Source organism: Poromitra crassiceps (assembly GCF_964638095.1).
Source record: "Poromitra crassiceps genome assembly, chromosome: 19".
NCBI lineage: Eukaryota > Metazoa > Chordata > Actinopteri > Beryciformes > Melamphaidae > Poromitra > Poromitra crassiceps.
In genome coordinates this window covers 24442101-24457891 of record NC_139646.1, presented here as the reverse complement: position 1 = coordinate 24457891, position 15791 = coordinate 24442101, and the positions used below count along the sequence as shown (strand labels likewise).

Here is a 15791-nt window from a genome sequence, read left to right as displayed (position 1 = left end):
GGGGCTAAGCCAGTCTGGTGGGCTGGGCTGTAACATTATGTAGCCTGCTAAGTCAGTTTAGGGGCTAAGCCAGTCTGGTGGGCTGTAACATTATGTAGCCTGCTAAGTCAGTTTAGGGGCTAAGCCAGTCTGGTGGGCTGTAACATTATGTAGCCTGCTAAGTCAGTTTAGGGGCTAAGCCAGTCTGGTGGGCTGTAACATTATGTAGCCTGCTAAGTCAGTTTAGGGGCTAAGCCAGTCTGGTGGGCTGTAACATTATGTAGCCTGCTAAGTCAGTTTAGGGGCTAAGCCAGTCTGGTGGGCTGTAACATTATGTAGCCTGCTAAGTCAGTTTAGGGGCTAAGCCAGTCTGGTGGGCTGTAACATTATGTAGCCTGCTAAGTCAGTTTAGGGGCTAAGCCAGTCTGGTGGGCTGTAACATTATGTAGCCTGCTAAGTCAGTTTAGGGGCTAAGCCAGTCTGGTGGGCTGTAACATTATGTAGCCTGCTAAGTCAGTTTAGGGGCTAAGCCAGTCTGGTGGGCTGTAACATTATGTAGCCTGCTAAGTCAGTTTAGGGGCTAAGCCAGTCTGGTGGGCTGTAACATTATGTAGCCTGCTAAGTCAGTTTAGGGGCTAAGCCAGTCTGGTGGGCTGTAACATTATGTAGCCTGCTAAGTCAGTTTAGGGGCTAAGCCAGTCTGGTGGGCTGTAACATTATGTAGCCTGCTAAGTCAGTTTAGGGGCTAAGCCAGTCTGGTGGGCTGTAACATTATGTAGCCTGCTAAGTCGGGACACCAGGGAGATGAAAGGCGAGTGAGTGTGTGGTTGTGATCATTTCTCCTGTGCCCTCAGGCCTCAGCGTTTGTTTATTATTCCTGCAATGTCTCCTTCAGAAAATCTAGATTCAATGAAATTACATATTTGTCATTTGTCAGTGCCTAAGAGCACTTACAGATTTGAAGGGTGACCAATAGTTGCTATTGTGTTCTTAAGTAAAGCGATATAGCCTGAAAGCACAAATTCAAAGATGATGATAGGTTTGTGTGCACCTTGGTTAAGCTAGCAGGTATGAGTGTGTTATGAGTGTGTTATCTTTTCAATGCGGTCATTTTGACTAATAACGCCTTTGAATACATGTTACTTATTCCTTCTCTAACTACTTCCTACATGGTGCTAGTCTATCAAAATATCGTAGCTATCATTGATTGTGTTGCATAGTTGTTTCCTGCTGTTGACAAATTGTGATATTGTAAGTGGCTTTGGATAAAAGCGTCTGCTAAATATGTAATATAATGTAATGGATAACAGGGCTTGTGTGTGTCTGTGTCTTCTGTGTGTGTGTCTGTGTAGACTGGTAGAGCTGGCAGCTAAGAGCATCCAGCAGGAGTTGCAGCACAGGAAGAGCCAGGAGGACGCCTGGAACTACAGTGCCATCGACCTGGTCAAAGCATCAGATGTAAGTTCAACAAGTCAGAGATCACCTTAGTAGTAGTAGATCATCTTCTGCTCAGTTGCTCGGTCGCTGTCCACCTCCGACTCCAGTAAAGTTAGACTGGTATAAGATGCTACTGGAATAAATCTGGGCTCTCTTCAACTAGCAAAGGAGTTGCTGTCTCACTCGCTTCCTTTCTCTCTCTGGTCCCTTTCCCCCGCTGCTCCTGGTCTCCAGGCCCACTGTCACTACGTCGTGGTGAAGCTGTTCACCGCCAAGCTGGCTGAGATGGGCGACACAGCGGTGCACTCTGTGCTGTCCAGCCTGGCTCTGCTCTACGCCCTGCAGGGCATCGCACAGAACTCTGGACACTTCCTACAGGTAAGAGGCATGATATGAAATGAAAACAAACCGCACATATCCTGTCCAGATCCACAGCACTTGTGTTCAATTCAATGCATTACAACACTGTCACCGGTTTCAAAAAAATTCCAGCAAAGTCTCTTAAATACGAAATGAACCCAATGGAACGGAAGTAGCGCGAGGGTCGGAGACGTTTCAGAGTCTGAAAACAAATCTTGTCTGAGATGACAGGGTTGAGAGGCGGACCATAATAGCATGTCGATGATTTGATTTGACAATTCTGGGGACTGGCTTTGGTGAGAGGGATCCGCAGAGTACCAGGCAGCCAGCTGCTTCTGTGTGGAGCGGAGCAGACAATCCGACGCATGAGTGCTGCCTGCCCGCCTGGAATCTCCGAGGGGCGACCCCTCAGTTAACATTATCCTGGAACGCGAATTTAACGAGCCAGTTACATGTCTTTGCATTCTTAGACATTACTGTTGGCTTTATTTTGTATGTTACATACAATTGGCCAAGTTAGTTAGTTTATGGGCTGGAAATTCTGCCAGGTTACAGACACTAGGCGCCATTTTCTCTTTTTAATTTGGAGGAGAAAATTCTCCTGAAATGAAGATTGATTGACAGCTGCCATGTCGTGATATGATTGGTTGAAATGGGGTAGAAATTTGATAGTACTACTATATGTGACGTCAGCAAACTGTAGATTACTGTTATGAATGAAATCTTGAAAAATGAACTTTTGATGTGAAAAAGTGTGAAAAACTAAAGAAATCAGATTTTTGTGATTTGTTTTGGCGTACATTATTAAATAGGTACACTGAATATCCAGGTATTTGAACTAAAATAATAATAAAAAGAATTGGGGGTTCAGCTCGACTTTAAATACGGTAACCCAACATGAATATTGTAACTGATGATGACATGACCTAACGTTAAGGTTTATGGGGCAGCGGCAGAAGAGTCAACAGAGCAGGTTTACTCTGCACAAACACGTGGGGACACATGATGCATGATGGCCTTTGCTCTGAAACTAGAGTCCTTCAATGCAGAGCTAACGCTGAGTTGTTTTTGTACGGCGCAGGACAACATCTATGTCAGATAAGTCAGCTGTGTATTGGGGGGGGGGGGGGAGGGGAGGGTCTGTTTTCCAGGCCGACCAATGGTGTAACTTCATCACTCACTCAGTCAGTCAGTCACTGTTTAGAAGCCTGGCCCCGCTATTGCGGTCCAGCCAAAAACAAATGTATTTGTAAGTGAGTGAACTCTATTTGAAGGCTTCTAGGATAACTACTCAGCTTGTACAATAGTTATATATAATATATAATATAATATTCACCAGACACACTTGACTGGTACATACAGATGGCATGAGTTAGAAGGCAATGTAGATGTGCAAAGAGCAGTGCTCATTCAGAGCTGTGAGTAAATGTATTGATGGAGAACCATGTTGATCCGAGGCATTTCCACACACACACACACACACACACACACACACACACACACACACACACACACACACACACACACACACACACACACACACACACACACTCACACACACACTCAAACCTGGAAGCTGACCAGTACAACCACAGTCTGATCTGCTGGCCACTGAGCAGCTCCACTGGAGGAGACAGATATGGCTTCATCACGAGGTGTATGCCAGTCAGCTGGGTTCTGCTCCAGAGTCTGGGCAGCTTGGCAGGATCTCCATACTGTGCAGCCTGGCGGCCTCACTGACCGTTTCCATATTTAAAAAAAAGCAGCTGCTCAACCCTGTTACAGTGTTACAGACTGTTACAGACTGTTACAGTGTTACAGACTGTTACAGACTGTTACAGTGTTACAGACTGTTACAGTGTTACAGTGTTACAGACTGTAACACTCCTCTTCTCTCCCCCTCTCCTCTGGTTCCCCCCACCCACCCCGGTCAGCGGTTGCCTTTTATACACGTCCCAAACAGCCAGGACAACGCGATTGGCTGGCTCAGATTTGAACAGATCTGAGCCAGCCGATTGGCTGTTATCCTGTGATGACGTAATGTCCTGTGCCCCATGACCGGATGGACCATATATGGACTTCCTCCCCCCGACTGGCTGTGCTATCATAGCTGCTGACTGTTACTGCACTATCCGTCTCCTCCCCCTCTCCCCCTCTCCCCTCCTCTCCTCCCCTCCTCCCCTCCTCTTCTCCCCCCCTCCTCTCCCATCCTCCCCCTCTCCTCTTCTCTCCCCCCCTCCCCTCCTCCTCTCCCCTCTCCACTCCTCTTCTCTCCCCCTCTCCTCTGGTTCCCCCCACCCACCCCGGTCAGCGGTTGCCTTTTATACACGTCCCAAACAGCCAGGACAACGCGATTGGCTGGCTCAGATTTGAACAGATCTGAGCCAGCCGATTGGCTGTTATCCTGTGATGACGTAATGTCCTGTGCCCCATGACCAGATGGACCATATATGGACTTCCTCCCCCCGACTGGCTGTGCTATCATAGCTGCTGACTGTTGCTGCACTATCCATCTCCTCCCCCCTCCTCTCCCCCTCTCCTCTCCCCCTCTCCCCTCCTCTCCTCTTCTCCCCTCCTCTCTTCTCCCCCCCTCCCCTCCTCTTCTCCCCCTCTCTCTTCTCCTCTCCCCTCCTCTCCCATCCTCCCCCTCTCCTCTCCTCTTCTCCCCCCCCTCCCCTCCTCCTCTCCCCTCTCCTCTCCTCTTCTCTCCCCCTCTTCTCTCCCCTCCTCCTCTCCCCTCTCCTCCCCCTCTCCTCTCCCCCTCTCCTCTCCCCCTCTCCCCTCCTCTCCTCTTCTCCCCTCCTCTCTTCTCCCCCCCTCCCCTCCTCTTCTCCCCCTCTCTCTTCTCCTCTCCCCTCCTCTCCCATCCTCCCCCTCTCCTCTCCTCTTCTCTCCCCCTCTTCTCTCCCCTCCTCCTCTCCCCTCTCCTCCTCCTCTTCTCTCCCCCTCCCCCTCTCCTCTCCTCTTCTCTCCCCCTCTTCTCTCCCCTCCTCCTCTCCCCTCTCCTCCTCCTCTTCTCTCCCCCTCTCCTCTGGTTCCCCCCACCCACCCCGGTCAGCGGTTGCCTTTTATACACGTCCCAAACAGCCAGGACAACGCGATTGGCTGGCTCAGATTTGAACAGATCTGAGCCAGCCGATTGGCTGTTATCCTGTGATGACGTAATGTCCTGTGCCCCATGACCGGATGGACCATATATGGACTTCCTCCCCCCGACTGGCTGTGCTATCATAGCTGCTGACTGTTACTGCACTATCCGTCTCCTCCCCCTCTCCCCCTCTCCCCTCCTCTCCTCTTCTCCCCTCCTCCCCTCCTCTTCTCCCCTCCTCCTCTCCCATCCTCCCCCTCTCCTCTTCTCTCCCCCCCTCCCCTCCTCCTCTCCCCTCTCCACTCCTCTTCTCTCCCCCTCTCCTCTGGTTCCCCCCACCCACCCCGGTCAGCGGTTGCCTTTTATTCACCTTATGTAGCCACGCCCATTTGACCCAGTTCTGTGGCCGTCCTACGACTTCCGGCTAAAAATAATAATAAAATAAAATAAAAAATGGCTGCGCTGCTCCAATATCATCTAACTCTGAATTAACTAATAATTTAGCCAATTGTATGTAACATACCAAATAAAAGCAAACGGCAATCTCTAAGAATGCAACGCCATTCAAGCCAGCCGCCACTTGGTTTTTGATGCGTGTCTATTCGTGCTGTAACGGTACTGCTGCTTCACCGGTGTTCGGAGCGGGCTAAAAAGTCGAGTGTCACAATTCAGCGATCCTTTCTCACATTGACTTTACCACACTAGATCGACATTACAACAAACAGTGTATTGAATGACTGTTGAATATGTCACAAAAGTCCTACCTTATTGAACGATCGTAGCAGGAGTTTCGCTTGGTACTATCATGTTGATGCTCTCAACAAGATGGGGGAAAACTGGTATTTCCGGGACTGGTTTTTCAAAATAAAAGCACGATTCGACTCCCGTCTAGACCACACAGATTTGGTGTTTTTTTCGACTTTCTAAGTACTGTACAATCGCATAACTCCATAATCCCACACCATGACTGACATAGTTGTGTACACTACACCCCTGGGTATACACTCTCATGAAATTAGCCATTTTCACGGTGCCATTTTGGAGAAATACAGTCAAAATCTCAATACTGAACTTGAAAAATGTGTTTTTTTTACTTTCTAAATACTGTACAATCGCATAACTCCATAATCCCACACCATGACTGACATGGTTGTGTACACTACACCCCTGGGTATACACTCTCATGAAATTAACAATTTTCACCGTGCCATTTTGGAGAAATACAGTCAAAATCTCAATACTGAACTTGAAAAATGTTTTTTTTTCGACTTCTAAGTACTGTACAATCGCATAACTCCATAATCCCACACCATGACTGACATGGTTGTGTACACTACACCCCTGGGTATACACTCTCATGAAATTAGCCATTTTCACGGTGCCATTTTGGAGAAATACAGTCAAAATCTCAATACTGAACTTGAAAAATGTGTTTTTTTTACTTTCTAAGTACTGTACAATCGCATAACTCCATAATCCCACACCATGACTGACATGGTTGTGTACACTACACCCCTGGGTATACACTCTCATGAAATTAACAATTTTCACCGTGCCATTTTGGAGAAATACAGTCAAAATCTCAATACTGAACTTGAAAAATGTTTTTTTTTTCTACTTCTAAGTACTGTACAATCGCATAACTCCATAATCCCACACCATGACTGACATGGTTGTGTACACTACACCCCTGGGTATACACTCTCATGAAATTAGCCATTTTCACGGTGCCATTTTGGAGAAATACAGTCAAAATCTCAATACTGAACTTGAAAAATGTGTTTTTTTCGACTTTCTAAGTACTGTACAATCGCCTAACTCCATAATCCCACACCATGACTGACATGGTTGTGTACACTACACCCCTGGGTATATACTCTCATGAAATTAGCCATTTTCACGGTGCCATTTTGGAGAAATACAGTCAAAATCTCAATACTGAACTTGAAAAATGTGTTTTTTTTACTTTCTAAGTACTGTACAATCGCATAAGTCCATAATCCCACACCATGACTGACATGGTTGTGTACACTACACCCCTGGGTATACACTCTCATGAAATTAACAATTTTCACCGTGCCATTTTGGAGAAATACAGTCAAAATCTCAATACTGAACTTGAAAAATGTTTTTTTTTCTACTTCTAAGTACTGTACAATCGCATAACTCCATAATCCCACACCATGACTGACATGGTTGTGTACACTACACCCCTGGGTATACACTCTCATGAAATTAGCCATTTTCACGGTGCCATTTTGGAGAAATACAGTCAAAATCTCAATACTGAACTTGAAAAATGTGTTTTTTTCGACTTTCTAAGTACTGTACAATCGCATAACTCCATAATCCCACACCATGACTGACATAGTTGTGTACAATACACCCCTGGGTATACACTCTCATGAAATTAGCCATTTTCACGGTGCCATTTTGGAGAAATACAGTCAAAATCTCAATACTGAACTTGAAAAATGTGTTTTTTTCGACTTCTAAGGATCTGTATATGTGTGGGTTATTTATTTTATTTTATTTTTTATTTTATTTTTTGGACTTAAGGCAAACCTAATGCCTTTTCCCCCCCATATTTTTCTCCCATTTTCTCCCCAATTGTACTTGACCAATTCCCCCTGCTTTCCCGGTCGTGGCTCCACCCCCTCTGCCGATCTGGTGAGAGTTGTAGACTAGCACACGTTTCCTCCGATACATGTGCAGTCGCCAGCTGCTTTTTACCTGACAGCAAGGAGTTTCACTGGCATGGGAGGATCATGCTATTCCCCTCAGTTCCCCTCCCCCGAACAGGCACGCCGACCGACGAGAGGAGGCGCTAGTGCAGCAACCAGGACTCAATTCATATCCCACCGGCTTCCCATCCGCAGACATGGCCAATTGTGTCTGTAGGAACATCTGAAGAGTGCTTTGACCTCGTAGAGTCTACACCACCCAGACGCCCCAGCACACCCAACGCCTCTCGTTTCACTTTCTCTCTGCCCGAGTGTCCCAGCGTCAATTTCTGATCCGCGTCTCTCTCGTCTTCCCCAAGGCCGGTCTGCTGAGTGTGCCCCAGGTGCTGCAGGCCTCCGTCCGTATCAAGGAGCTGCTGTCTCAGCTGAGGCCCAACGCCGTGGCGCTGGTGGACGCCTTCAACTTCAACGACGCCATGCTGCAGTCGGTCCTGGGCCGATACGACGGGAACGTCTACGAGAACATGTTCGAGTGGGCCCGCCAATCCCCCCTCAACCGCACTGAGGTAGGTCAGGGTCCACCTGGGCTACATGATGGTTGTGGCTGAGTACCACCTGGGCTGCATGATTGGTGGTGGCTGAGTACCACCTGGGCTGCATGATGGTGGTGGCAGATTACCAGGTGGTTGGGGTGTACCGCATCATCAGGTACATTTGTCACAGAAGAAGATACAGGAAATGAAAGAATACTAAATTGTCTAAGCTTTCATTCGTTTTAGCGTTAACACTTGATCCCCCACTCTTCTTCCCTCCCCCAGGTGCACGAGTCCTACCACAAGTACCTGAAGCCTCTACAGTCCAAACTGTGAGCTTTCTTCGCCTTGCTCTCCTCAACCTCCTCTCGCTGTGGCCGAGGTGACCCTGGGTGCTCACTGGGCTAGGTGGGCAACAGTTTGGACCAATGTAAACCGAATGGGCCGGAGAAAGAACCGGTTCAAGAGTTAACAAGCACCTGAAAAGCAAAAATAGTTTGGGAGGAATAGAAACCAGGAGGACTGAAAGAGATATCTAATAATATATATCTTTTTTTTAGATTATTATTTGGGCGTTTTTGTCTTTAATTGATAGGACACAGTAGGCAGACAGGAAGGGTGGGGAGAGAGAGAGAGGGGATGACCTGGCAAAGGACCACGGGTCGGATTCAAACCCGGGTCGGCCAGGTGAGCCACAAGAGACGCCCCTACTAATTTGAACTTTTCTCAGTATTTCTTGACTCCTCCTCCTGTCTAACTGTCCCACCTCCCCCCAATGAAAAATTGAAAAAACAAAATCACTCACCCACATTGCGTCAAAATGTTGCCTGTGTATCTGGCAGTGTCAGCCTCGTGCCAAACCTGCCATTTGAAGGGGAAACGGAGATCTGCCTTTTCTCTCTCTCACTCATGTTGTTATGAAATAAATCACCCTAAAGGACTAATCTGCTTAACAATGATCAGTGTAGGTTTGAGTGTGTCATGCTTTATTGTACTCCATGCAGAGAGACTGAGCTGAGAGGACCGTTGACGGACGAAGCATGTGAGAGGGTCTGATGATTTTGGGGCATTCAAAGACTGTATACATAATGAAGCACTTCTTTGGGGATGATGTGTTTGTAACATTTCTCAATCGTTGAGAAAATTGGTTCAATCCCAGGATTTATCATCATGTATGATAATAATAATATGATAATAATAATAATAATAGATTGCATTTATAAATATAGCGCTTTTCAAGGCACCCGAAGCGCTTCACACATCTGTGTGTGTGTGTGGGGGGGGGGGAACTCATCCACCGATGATGGCTCTGTGTTTAGCAGTGACCAATGAATGGTTGCGCTGGAGTGTTTGTTTGCAAGCTTTGAGTGAGAGACTCTTACCCTTTTTCCATTGTCACTTTTGGCCGTGCTGATTTGCGTTTGCTTTACCATTTTTAACACGCCGATCTGTGCCGAGCCGCACCTGAGATGGACCTTCTCCGGAGTGGGGCCAAAGCAGCGGACCTATGGAATTATAATAGAATCTATATTCAAGAGGGTGTTCAAGAAATTTGAGAGCATTATTTATCAATTTCACGTTCATATTTTCGACCCTTGGACTCAAAAAGCCCCTGCGTGTGCTCAGATTTACTCTGCTTGTCCTCAAACTATACGCTCGCGCTCAAAACTTTACACTCGCGCTCAAAACTTTACGCTCGCGCTCAAAACTTTTCTTTATGGACAGATTTCATGCACTCACATTCAAATATCATGTCCTCGGACTTCGATTTTGTCTGCTTGTGCTCTCAGTCTATGCTCCCATTCAAATTGAGTGTGCTCTCTCTTGGAATTTCTCCTCTTGGATTTTCTCTTTGCTCTTGGATTTAGAGCGAAACATCAGTATCAAAAAGATAAACCAATAGAAAGCCAGTATAATGTTGACCAATCAAATATCCCTGGGTGGTTTCTGGGTGCATTTGTTTTAGTTTTAGGCTGTCCCGTGTGGGCGGTTTTCTAAACTCCAGTAGGTGGCGGTAATGCACATACATATGTTTGCCAACCGCCATCAAACTCCAAAAAAGAAGAAGAAGAAGGTTTTTTCTACCAACACGCAAACAGTTCATGTTAGCAGGTATCGTTACATTTGTTTATAGTCACGTTATTAGTGTTTAGACATTTGGTAGATGTGGTTTTTAATCGCTATAGTATGACTAGCTCTATAGCCTGGTTGAAACAGGACACCCGGTTTAACGCTATCAGGTTATCAATGTGTTTTACTGTCAATGGTATTTACTGTCGATACTGGCTAACGCAAGACCAGCGATTAATGTTAGTTAGTCGGTATTTTGAGTGTTTATTTTATGTTTCATCGTGGCATTCCTGTTCACTAACGTTACAATTGCTAGCTTTAACGTTAGCTATTGTTAGCTAACTAGTCGTAAACATTAGCTTGCTACCTCCGATTGGAACTGTCTTTCGGCTAGCTATGCTAACCTAGAAAGAGATCTTTCTCTTTCTAGGTTAGCATAGCTATTAGTTGGCATGCTTTATCAAGCTGAATGCGCTGGGCAATGTTACCATCCATGGCATAATGTGTTGATAAATTATACTGTCGATCGATGGTTCAACCAGCAAATGCATGAGGCCAGACATTAATGTTCGTTTATTACAGTCGGGCCGCCGGTGGCATTTTGTTAGCTAGCGGTATACTCTCATGAGGCATTCCTGTTGTTAGCTACAAGCTCACGTTCTTTTCATTAGTTTTGTTAAACTAACAAGAGCAATGCCGATTGCCGAATCACTTATGTGGCAAACACATGCATTTAAATCCCTTATGTAACTTTCCTAACGACGTTAAATGAGCCACTAGCCAGCTCGGTTCAGGGCTTTATGTATCACGTTAACGTTAAGCCTAGCTTAGCCTGATCGTTACGCGATACACTTATCGTAATGCTATGACATATTATCAGAGCCATTCATAAATCCATCTGGTTATTTGGCATCACTACTGTAACGGACTGTTCAGTGTTGTGATCTATTTGCGTTTGTATGTGAGGCTCTGTTTAGTGTTCACTCAAGGGTTGTTGTGGTCCTGCTGTGGTATTCGGATAATAAAGTCAAGCCTTTTATAACGTTACAGCCTGACTACCGTTTATTTTCTTAACAAAGTGTGAATAGGCGGACCCGAATACACGGCTACATTGGTATCAGCGGTGGGATTATTCACAGTTTTGTTTATTTGTGACGTTAAAGTGCGGAGGAGCCGTGTTAGTGCATTTAGCTTAGCTGCAACAGTATAGCCAGACTGTTCAACACTGAACAGTCTGTTACAATACTAATTTGATTGTTGATTGTGTGTGTGTGTGTGTGTGTGTGTGAGAGAGAGAGCAGATCTAGGTTTTTCTGTCATCTGTCTGTCTGACTGAGGAGCCCAGATCAGAAACGCCATCGAGCAACGACCTCTGAATAATGTAAGTTATGCTATCCTTCAAATGTAAATATAGGGGACTGGTAACTGTAGTAGTTTTTATTAAGTTTACACAAATACACATTCCATCCTAAAAGTATAAATTCCATCGCTACATGTAGGTGTGTTTGCATAGCACATTTTTTAAATCAGATTTCCACAGAGAGGAACATATTAATCTACTAGGAATCTCGCGATTCCAAGGCTCGCCCGCTGCGCGGCCTCGCCCACGCTGCTGGCTGCCGAGCTGGCCTGCAGCTCGCATGCGCAGCTCAGCCACTGCGCGGCCTCGCCCACCGTATGGGCTCACCTGCTCTTATGACATCACTGATGATGTCACAACTTCATCGCTGATGGCATCACAATTGCTCTTATGGCATCACTGATGATGTCACAACTTCACATCTGATGACATCACTGATGACATCAACAGTCTTATGACATCATCGGTGATGGGGGTAATTGAAACAGGGAAACAACTAGTCTCGGCTCCCAGAGGTTTGGTGAGCTGCGCCACCAAACGTCTGGGAATTTCACTGCCAGAAACTGTCTGTCCGAGCCCGGCGAGAACGGCCGGCAGCAGACACGCCTACATTTATTATTATAATTTTATTTGGTAGCGGCAATGCCATTTATCATAGTCCTAACACAGAGCATGAAGCTGATATGCTCCAAACAAAATTTATAGCTGTTGTTTATTTTACAATAATGTTTCCTACCCGGAAGTGGTCCGCTTGCTACTGTGAGTCATCAGCAGGCTCTGTAACGTTAGCCTCGGGAGTCTGTCTTATCGCTGGGGAAAAGACCTCTAGCCGCCGGGGCCGGATGAAACACGTCCTATTAACAGGTTATGTTTGTTTCTAAGTGATTAATATGTTTCTCCGCAAACGCTGCGATGTTTTGCGAGACACTGGTTCTGCATGAGCGTCACTGCGCCCAGAAAGCAGGCCCGCCCACAACACTCATGATTGGTTCTCCGATGCAAGGTTTCCAACAGCGCCACCTAACGTTATGCAAAGATTTAAATAGTAATATTCTCAGTCTTACAGGAGTGAAACGGATTAAGACTGAGGGCTGAGTCTAGGAAACAACAAACATTGCCCACATGTTCCCTTTTATAGATAATAAGATAGATAGATAGATAGATAGATAGATAGATAGATAGATAGATAGACTGATGGATCATCACTGACAGTCCTGGAAAATGATCTCTAGAAAAGAACCCTGAAGTAGAGAGTCACTAACTCCACCCTCCTCTCTCCTCCCAGTTCGAGTACGGCCGGACTCCCAGCCTGAGGACGTCTACATGAACAGCTGATCTTCCTCATGTCCACTGAAGCGTCCCAAAACGTCACTGCAAGAACAGCGTCATTCACCAACGCCACTTCCACAGGACGCATTGACGCCGCCTCCTCCTCCACTCCGGACCCCTCTGGAGCCCGACCCTCCTGGCGAGACCGGGACAGCGCGCGCGCATGCATGCATGCATGCAGTCAGCTGAACGCAGCCAGGACGCTGTGGGCTCCCAGCCTTCTCCTCGAGGCCTGATGGCCGTCTGCACAAGCCACACAACAGCTCTGGGGCTGGTAAGCAGTGCTGGAAGCATTGTAATAGACTAACTGTCCATTAATCTCCTTATCAGGCACCCAGAAGTAACGGGACTAATTTTAGTGTTTTCTTCCAATTTGGGCCAGTAGGCTAGTGTCGGCCATATTGGAATTTTTTGTATTTTCATTCCTTTCATGTTTTTTGTCCTGTCTAGGGTGTCTCCTGTTTCCTGCAATCAGCATAATTATATTTTATATATATATATTTATATTTTATTACCCATAGGTTCCCCAAGGTATTAACTAACTAAACTAATCTTTTACGGCCTAGTGGTGTGCTGTGCTTCGACCCCTGAACAGATGGGTGAAATGATTTGGCTTGACGTGCTTTAGCCTATCTCTTAGACGGTCTTGAATTGTGTGGTGTGGTTTGGTTTTACCCATGTTGTTAAATTATGAGCTTGATCTTATGCATGTGTGCCCAAATGTTTGCTGAATTGCAGTGTCCTCTGGAATGGAGTGTAATATGAAACTGGCCTAACAAGTACGGTATTGGTTGTGGCAGTTTGATCTAGTGGGACAAGCTACTGGGAAGAGGGGAGCTGATTTAATCTGCAGAAAACAGTATTTTGTATGTTAATGATTTATTCCTAAACTAAATGTTAATAAATGGAAATGTATAAAGTTTACTCCGTCTCTGTGTGTGTGTCTTGGGGATTGAAATAGGTGGTGTCAATTCAAGTGGGCCAGTTGCCCCAGAAATTGTTCAAGTGTGACAAATACATTTCAAATGTGCAATACTTATTGCACTTTTATTTTATTTCATTCTGTTCAGTTGCGCTTAAATTTTGTTTTAGTCTTCAGTGATACAGTTGCACTTTGAATCCTTTTGGGCAAATACGGTTATAATAATACATTTGAATGAAATTTGTGAATGACAGTTTTGAGTCAATTTGTCCACTGTTATTTTCTTCTTCTGGCGTTTGTTCTTAGACTTTCAGCTCCGTTGAGGCGAGCCAGACCACTGTGTCATCGTCCAGGGCAATTAAGCCATGATCACCGTTTGGTGGCCGGTGTTTTGGGCAGCTATTCATTATGTGCTCCACAGTCTGTGATGGGTCCCCACATTCACACTGGGCGCTGTCCGCGAGGCCCCACCTCAGCATGTCTGCCCCGAAACGCCCCACGCCTGTCCTCAGGCGGTTGAGAGTCGACATATTGGTTTCGGGGCAGGTGCTGGCCAGGAACGTCCGTGGGGTCCTTGATGTAGCGGTGGACCCTAGATGGTTCGGCTGACGTCCACTGGTCCCTCCATCTTGCCTTGACCCATGAGGGCTTAGGGATGTCGGCTGGTGTTATCAATATAATGTGATGTACATATTATTACACTACAAGGGTGGCACACAGCAAGTTGTACTTTCAGCTCTGTTAAAATGTTTAGTACATTATGTATACTAGAGTATTGCAATATATCGCATTCTGCATTTTTTTATTGAGTGCTTCAGAATGTTATTGCTGTTTGATGTCAGAATATTTTTTGTAAAGCCTGTGTGTATCTGAGCAGTTCCCAAATGATGGGAGAGTACATGAGTTGCCTACAGTATATGGCAAGAGGAAAGATTCAGAGGGACAAATGCTGTTGTGCTAGCAAGTGCTATTGAACACTAACCAGTAGTTTTATGGAGATATCTGGCACAGTTCTATTGCAAATGAGATTCCTTTAGACATAGGCCTACCTATTCTCTGAACAGTCAAATTAGGTCATTCCTAATGGGGGTTAAGTGGCATAATAGCCTATAAGTTAAGTAGTGCTTTACGGAAAAAAGGAAAATGGACTGATGTGCACAAACTTGGATGGACTGAGTTTCATAAATGCATCAACAAAATCAACTTAAAAAAATCCATTAAATCTGGATTAAGCATCGACAGGTACAACTTTACAACAGCCAGAAATAAAGTGACACTGGAGCTGCGAAAGGCCAAAGCAAACTTTTGGATTCAAATTATTGTGAACGGGGAATAGTAAGAAAATATGGCAGAACATAAACAAATTAACAGGGAGACAATACAAGAAGGATATCAAAGGCCTGGAATTAAAAATTTACAACCAGCTTGTGCCGAGACCCTGTTATCCTGGCACAGGAATTACATTTTTTTTTTATAAAATCCATCGAAGACATTTCTAAACAGTTCACCTCATCCCTGCATCCTGACAGACCAGTAAATAGAACAGCAGACAACCCACCACTACAATTCTGCATCCAAGACATTTCTGAGACAGAAGTCATCAATATCATCAGTGCTCTCTAAACAATTCAAAAGCCAAGGATGTCTACGGTCTCGACACCAGCTTTCTGAAAACACACAAGGAGGCGCTGGCGTCCCCAATCATGCACCTTGTTAACCTGTCCATTAGGCACTCGGTGGTTCCTGGGGCGTGGAAACTGGCCTCAATCACCCCCACTTTTAAAGCAGGAGACGCTCCAACCTGAATAATTATAGACCGATCAACATCTTGCCCATCATCTCTAAAATGATGAAAAATGGATTGCCAAACAAATAATGGAATTTCTTGGTAATAGTCAAACCCCCCTGCAGCCCATGCAGTTCAGTTTCCGACCAGACCACTCTACAGAGTCTGCCTTGGTCACACTCATTGAAAAATGTAAAAGCCTATTAGATAGAAAGGGCTGTGTAGGCACTGTATTTTTAGATT

At 45.6% G+C, this 15791-nt stretch overlaps 1 protein-coding gene across 3 annotated transcripts in view; it reads left to right on the top strand.

Annotated features, from left to right (window-relative positions):
• acox1 (acyl-CoA oxidase 1, palmitoyl) overlaps positions 1 to 13671 on the top strand; it is a 37759-nt gene extending 24088 nt beyond the window's left edge. For 2 of the 3 annotated variants that reach the window (XR_014553551.1, XR_014553552.1), the window contains exons 11-16: positions 1332 to 1437; positions 1651 to 1794; positions 7908 to 8114; positions 8367 to 8489; positions 11453 to 11532; positions 12797 to 13671. Coding sequence is in view for 1 of the 3 variants with exons in the window: in XM_083656056.1 (XP_083512182.1) it covers positions 1332 to 1437; positions 1651 to 1794; positions 7908 to 8114; positions 8367 to 8417 (508 nt within the window). In the remaining 2 variants the exon portion in view is untranslated. Of the gene's footprint in view, positions 1 to 1331; positions 1438 to 1650; positions 1795 to 7907; positions 8115 to 8366; positions 9482 to 11452; positions 11533 to 12796 lie in introns of those variants that run through there. The other variant, XM_083656056.1, reaches the window with a different exon arrangement.
• Positions 13672 to 15791: the final 2120 nt, after the last annotated feature.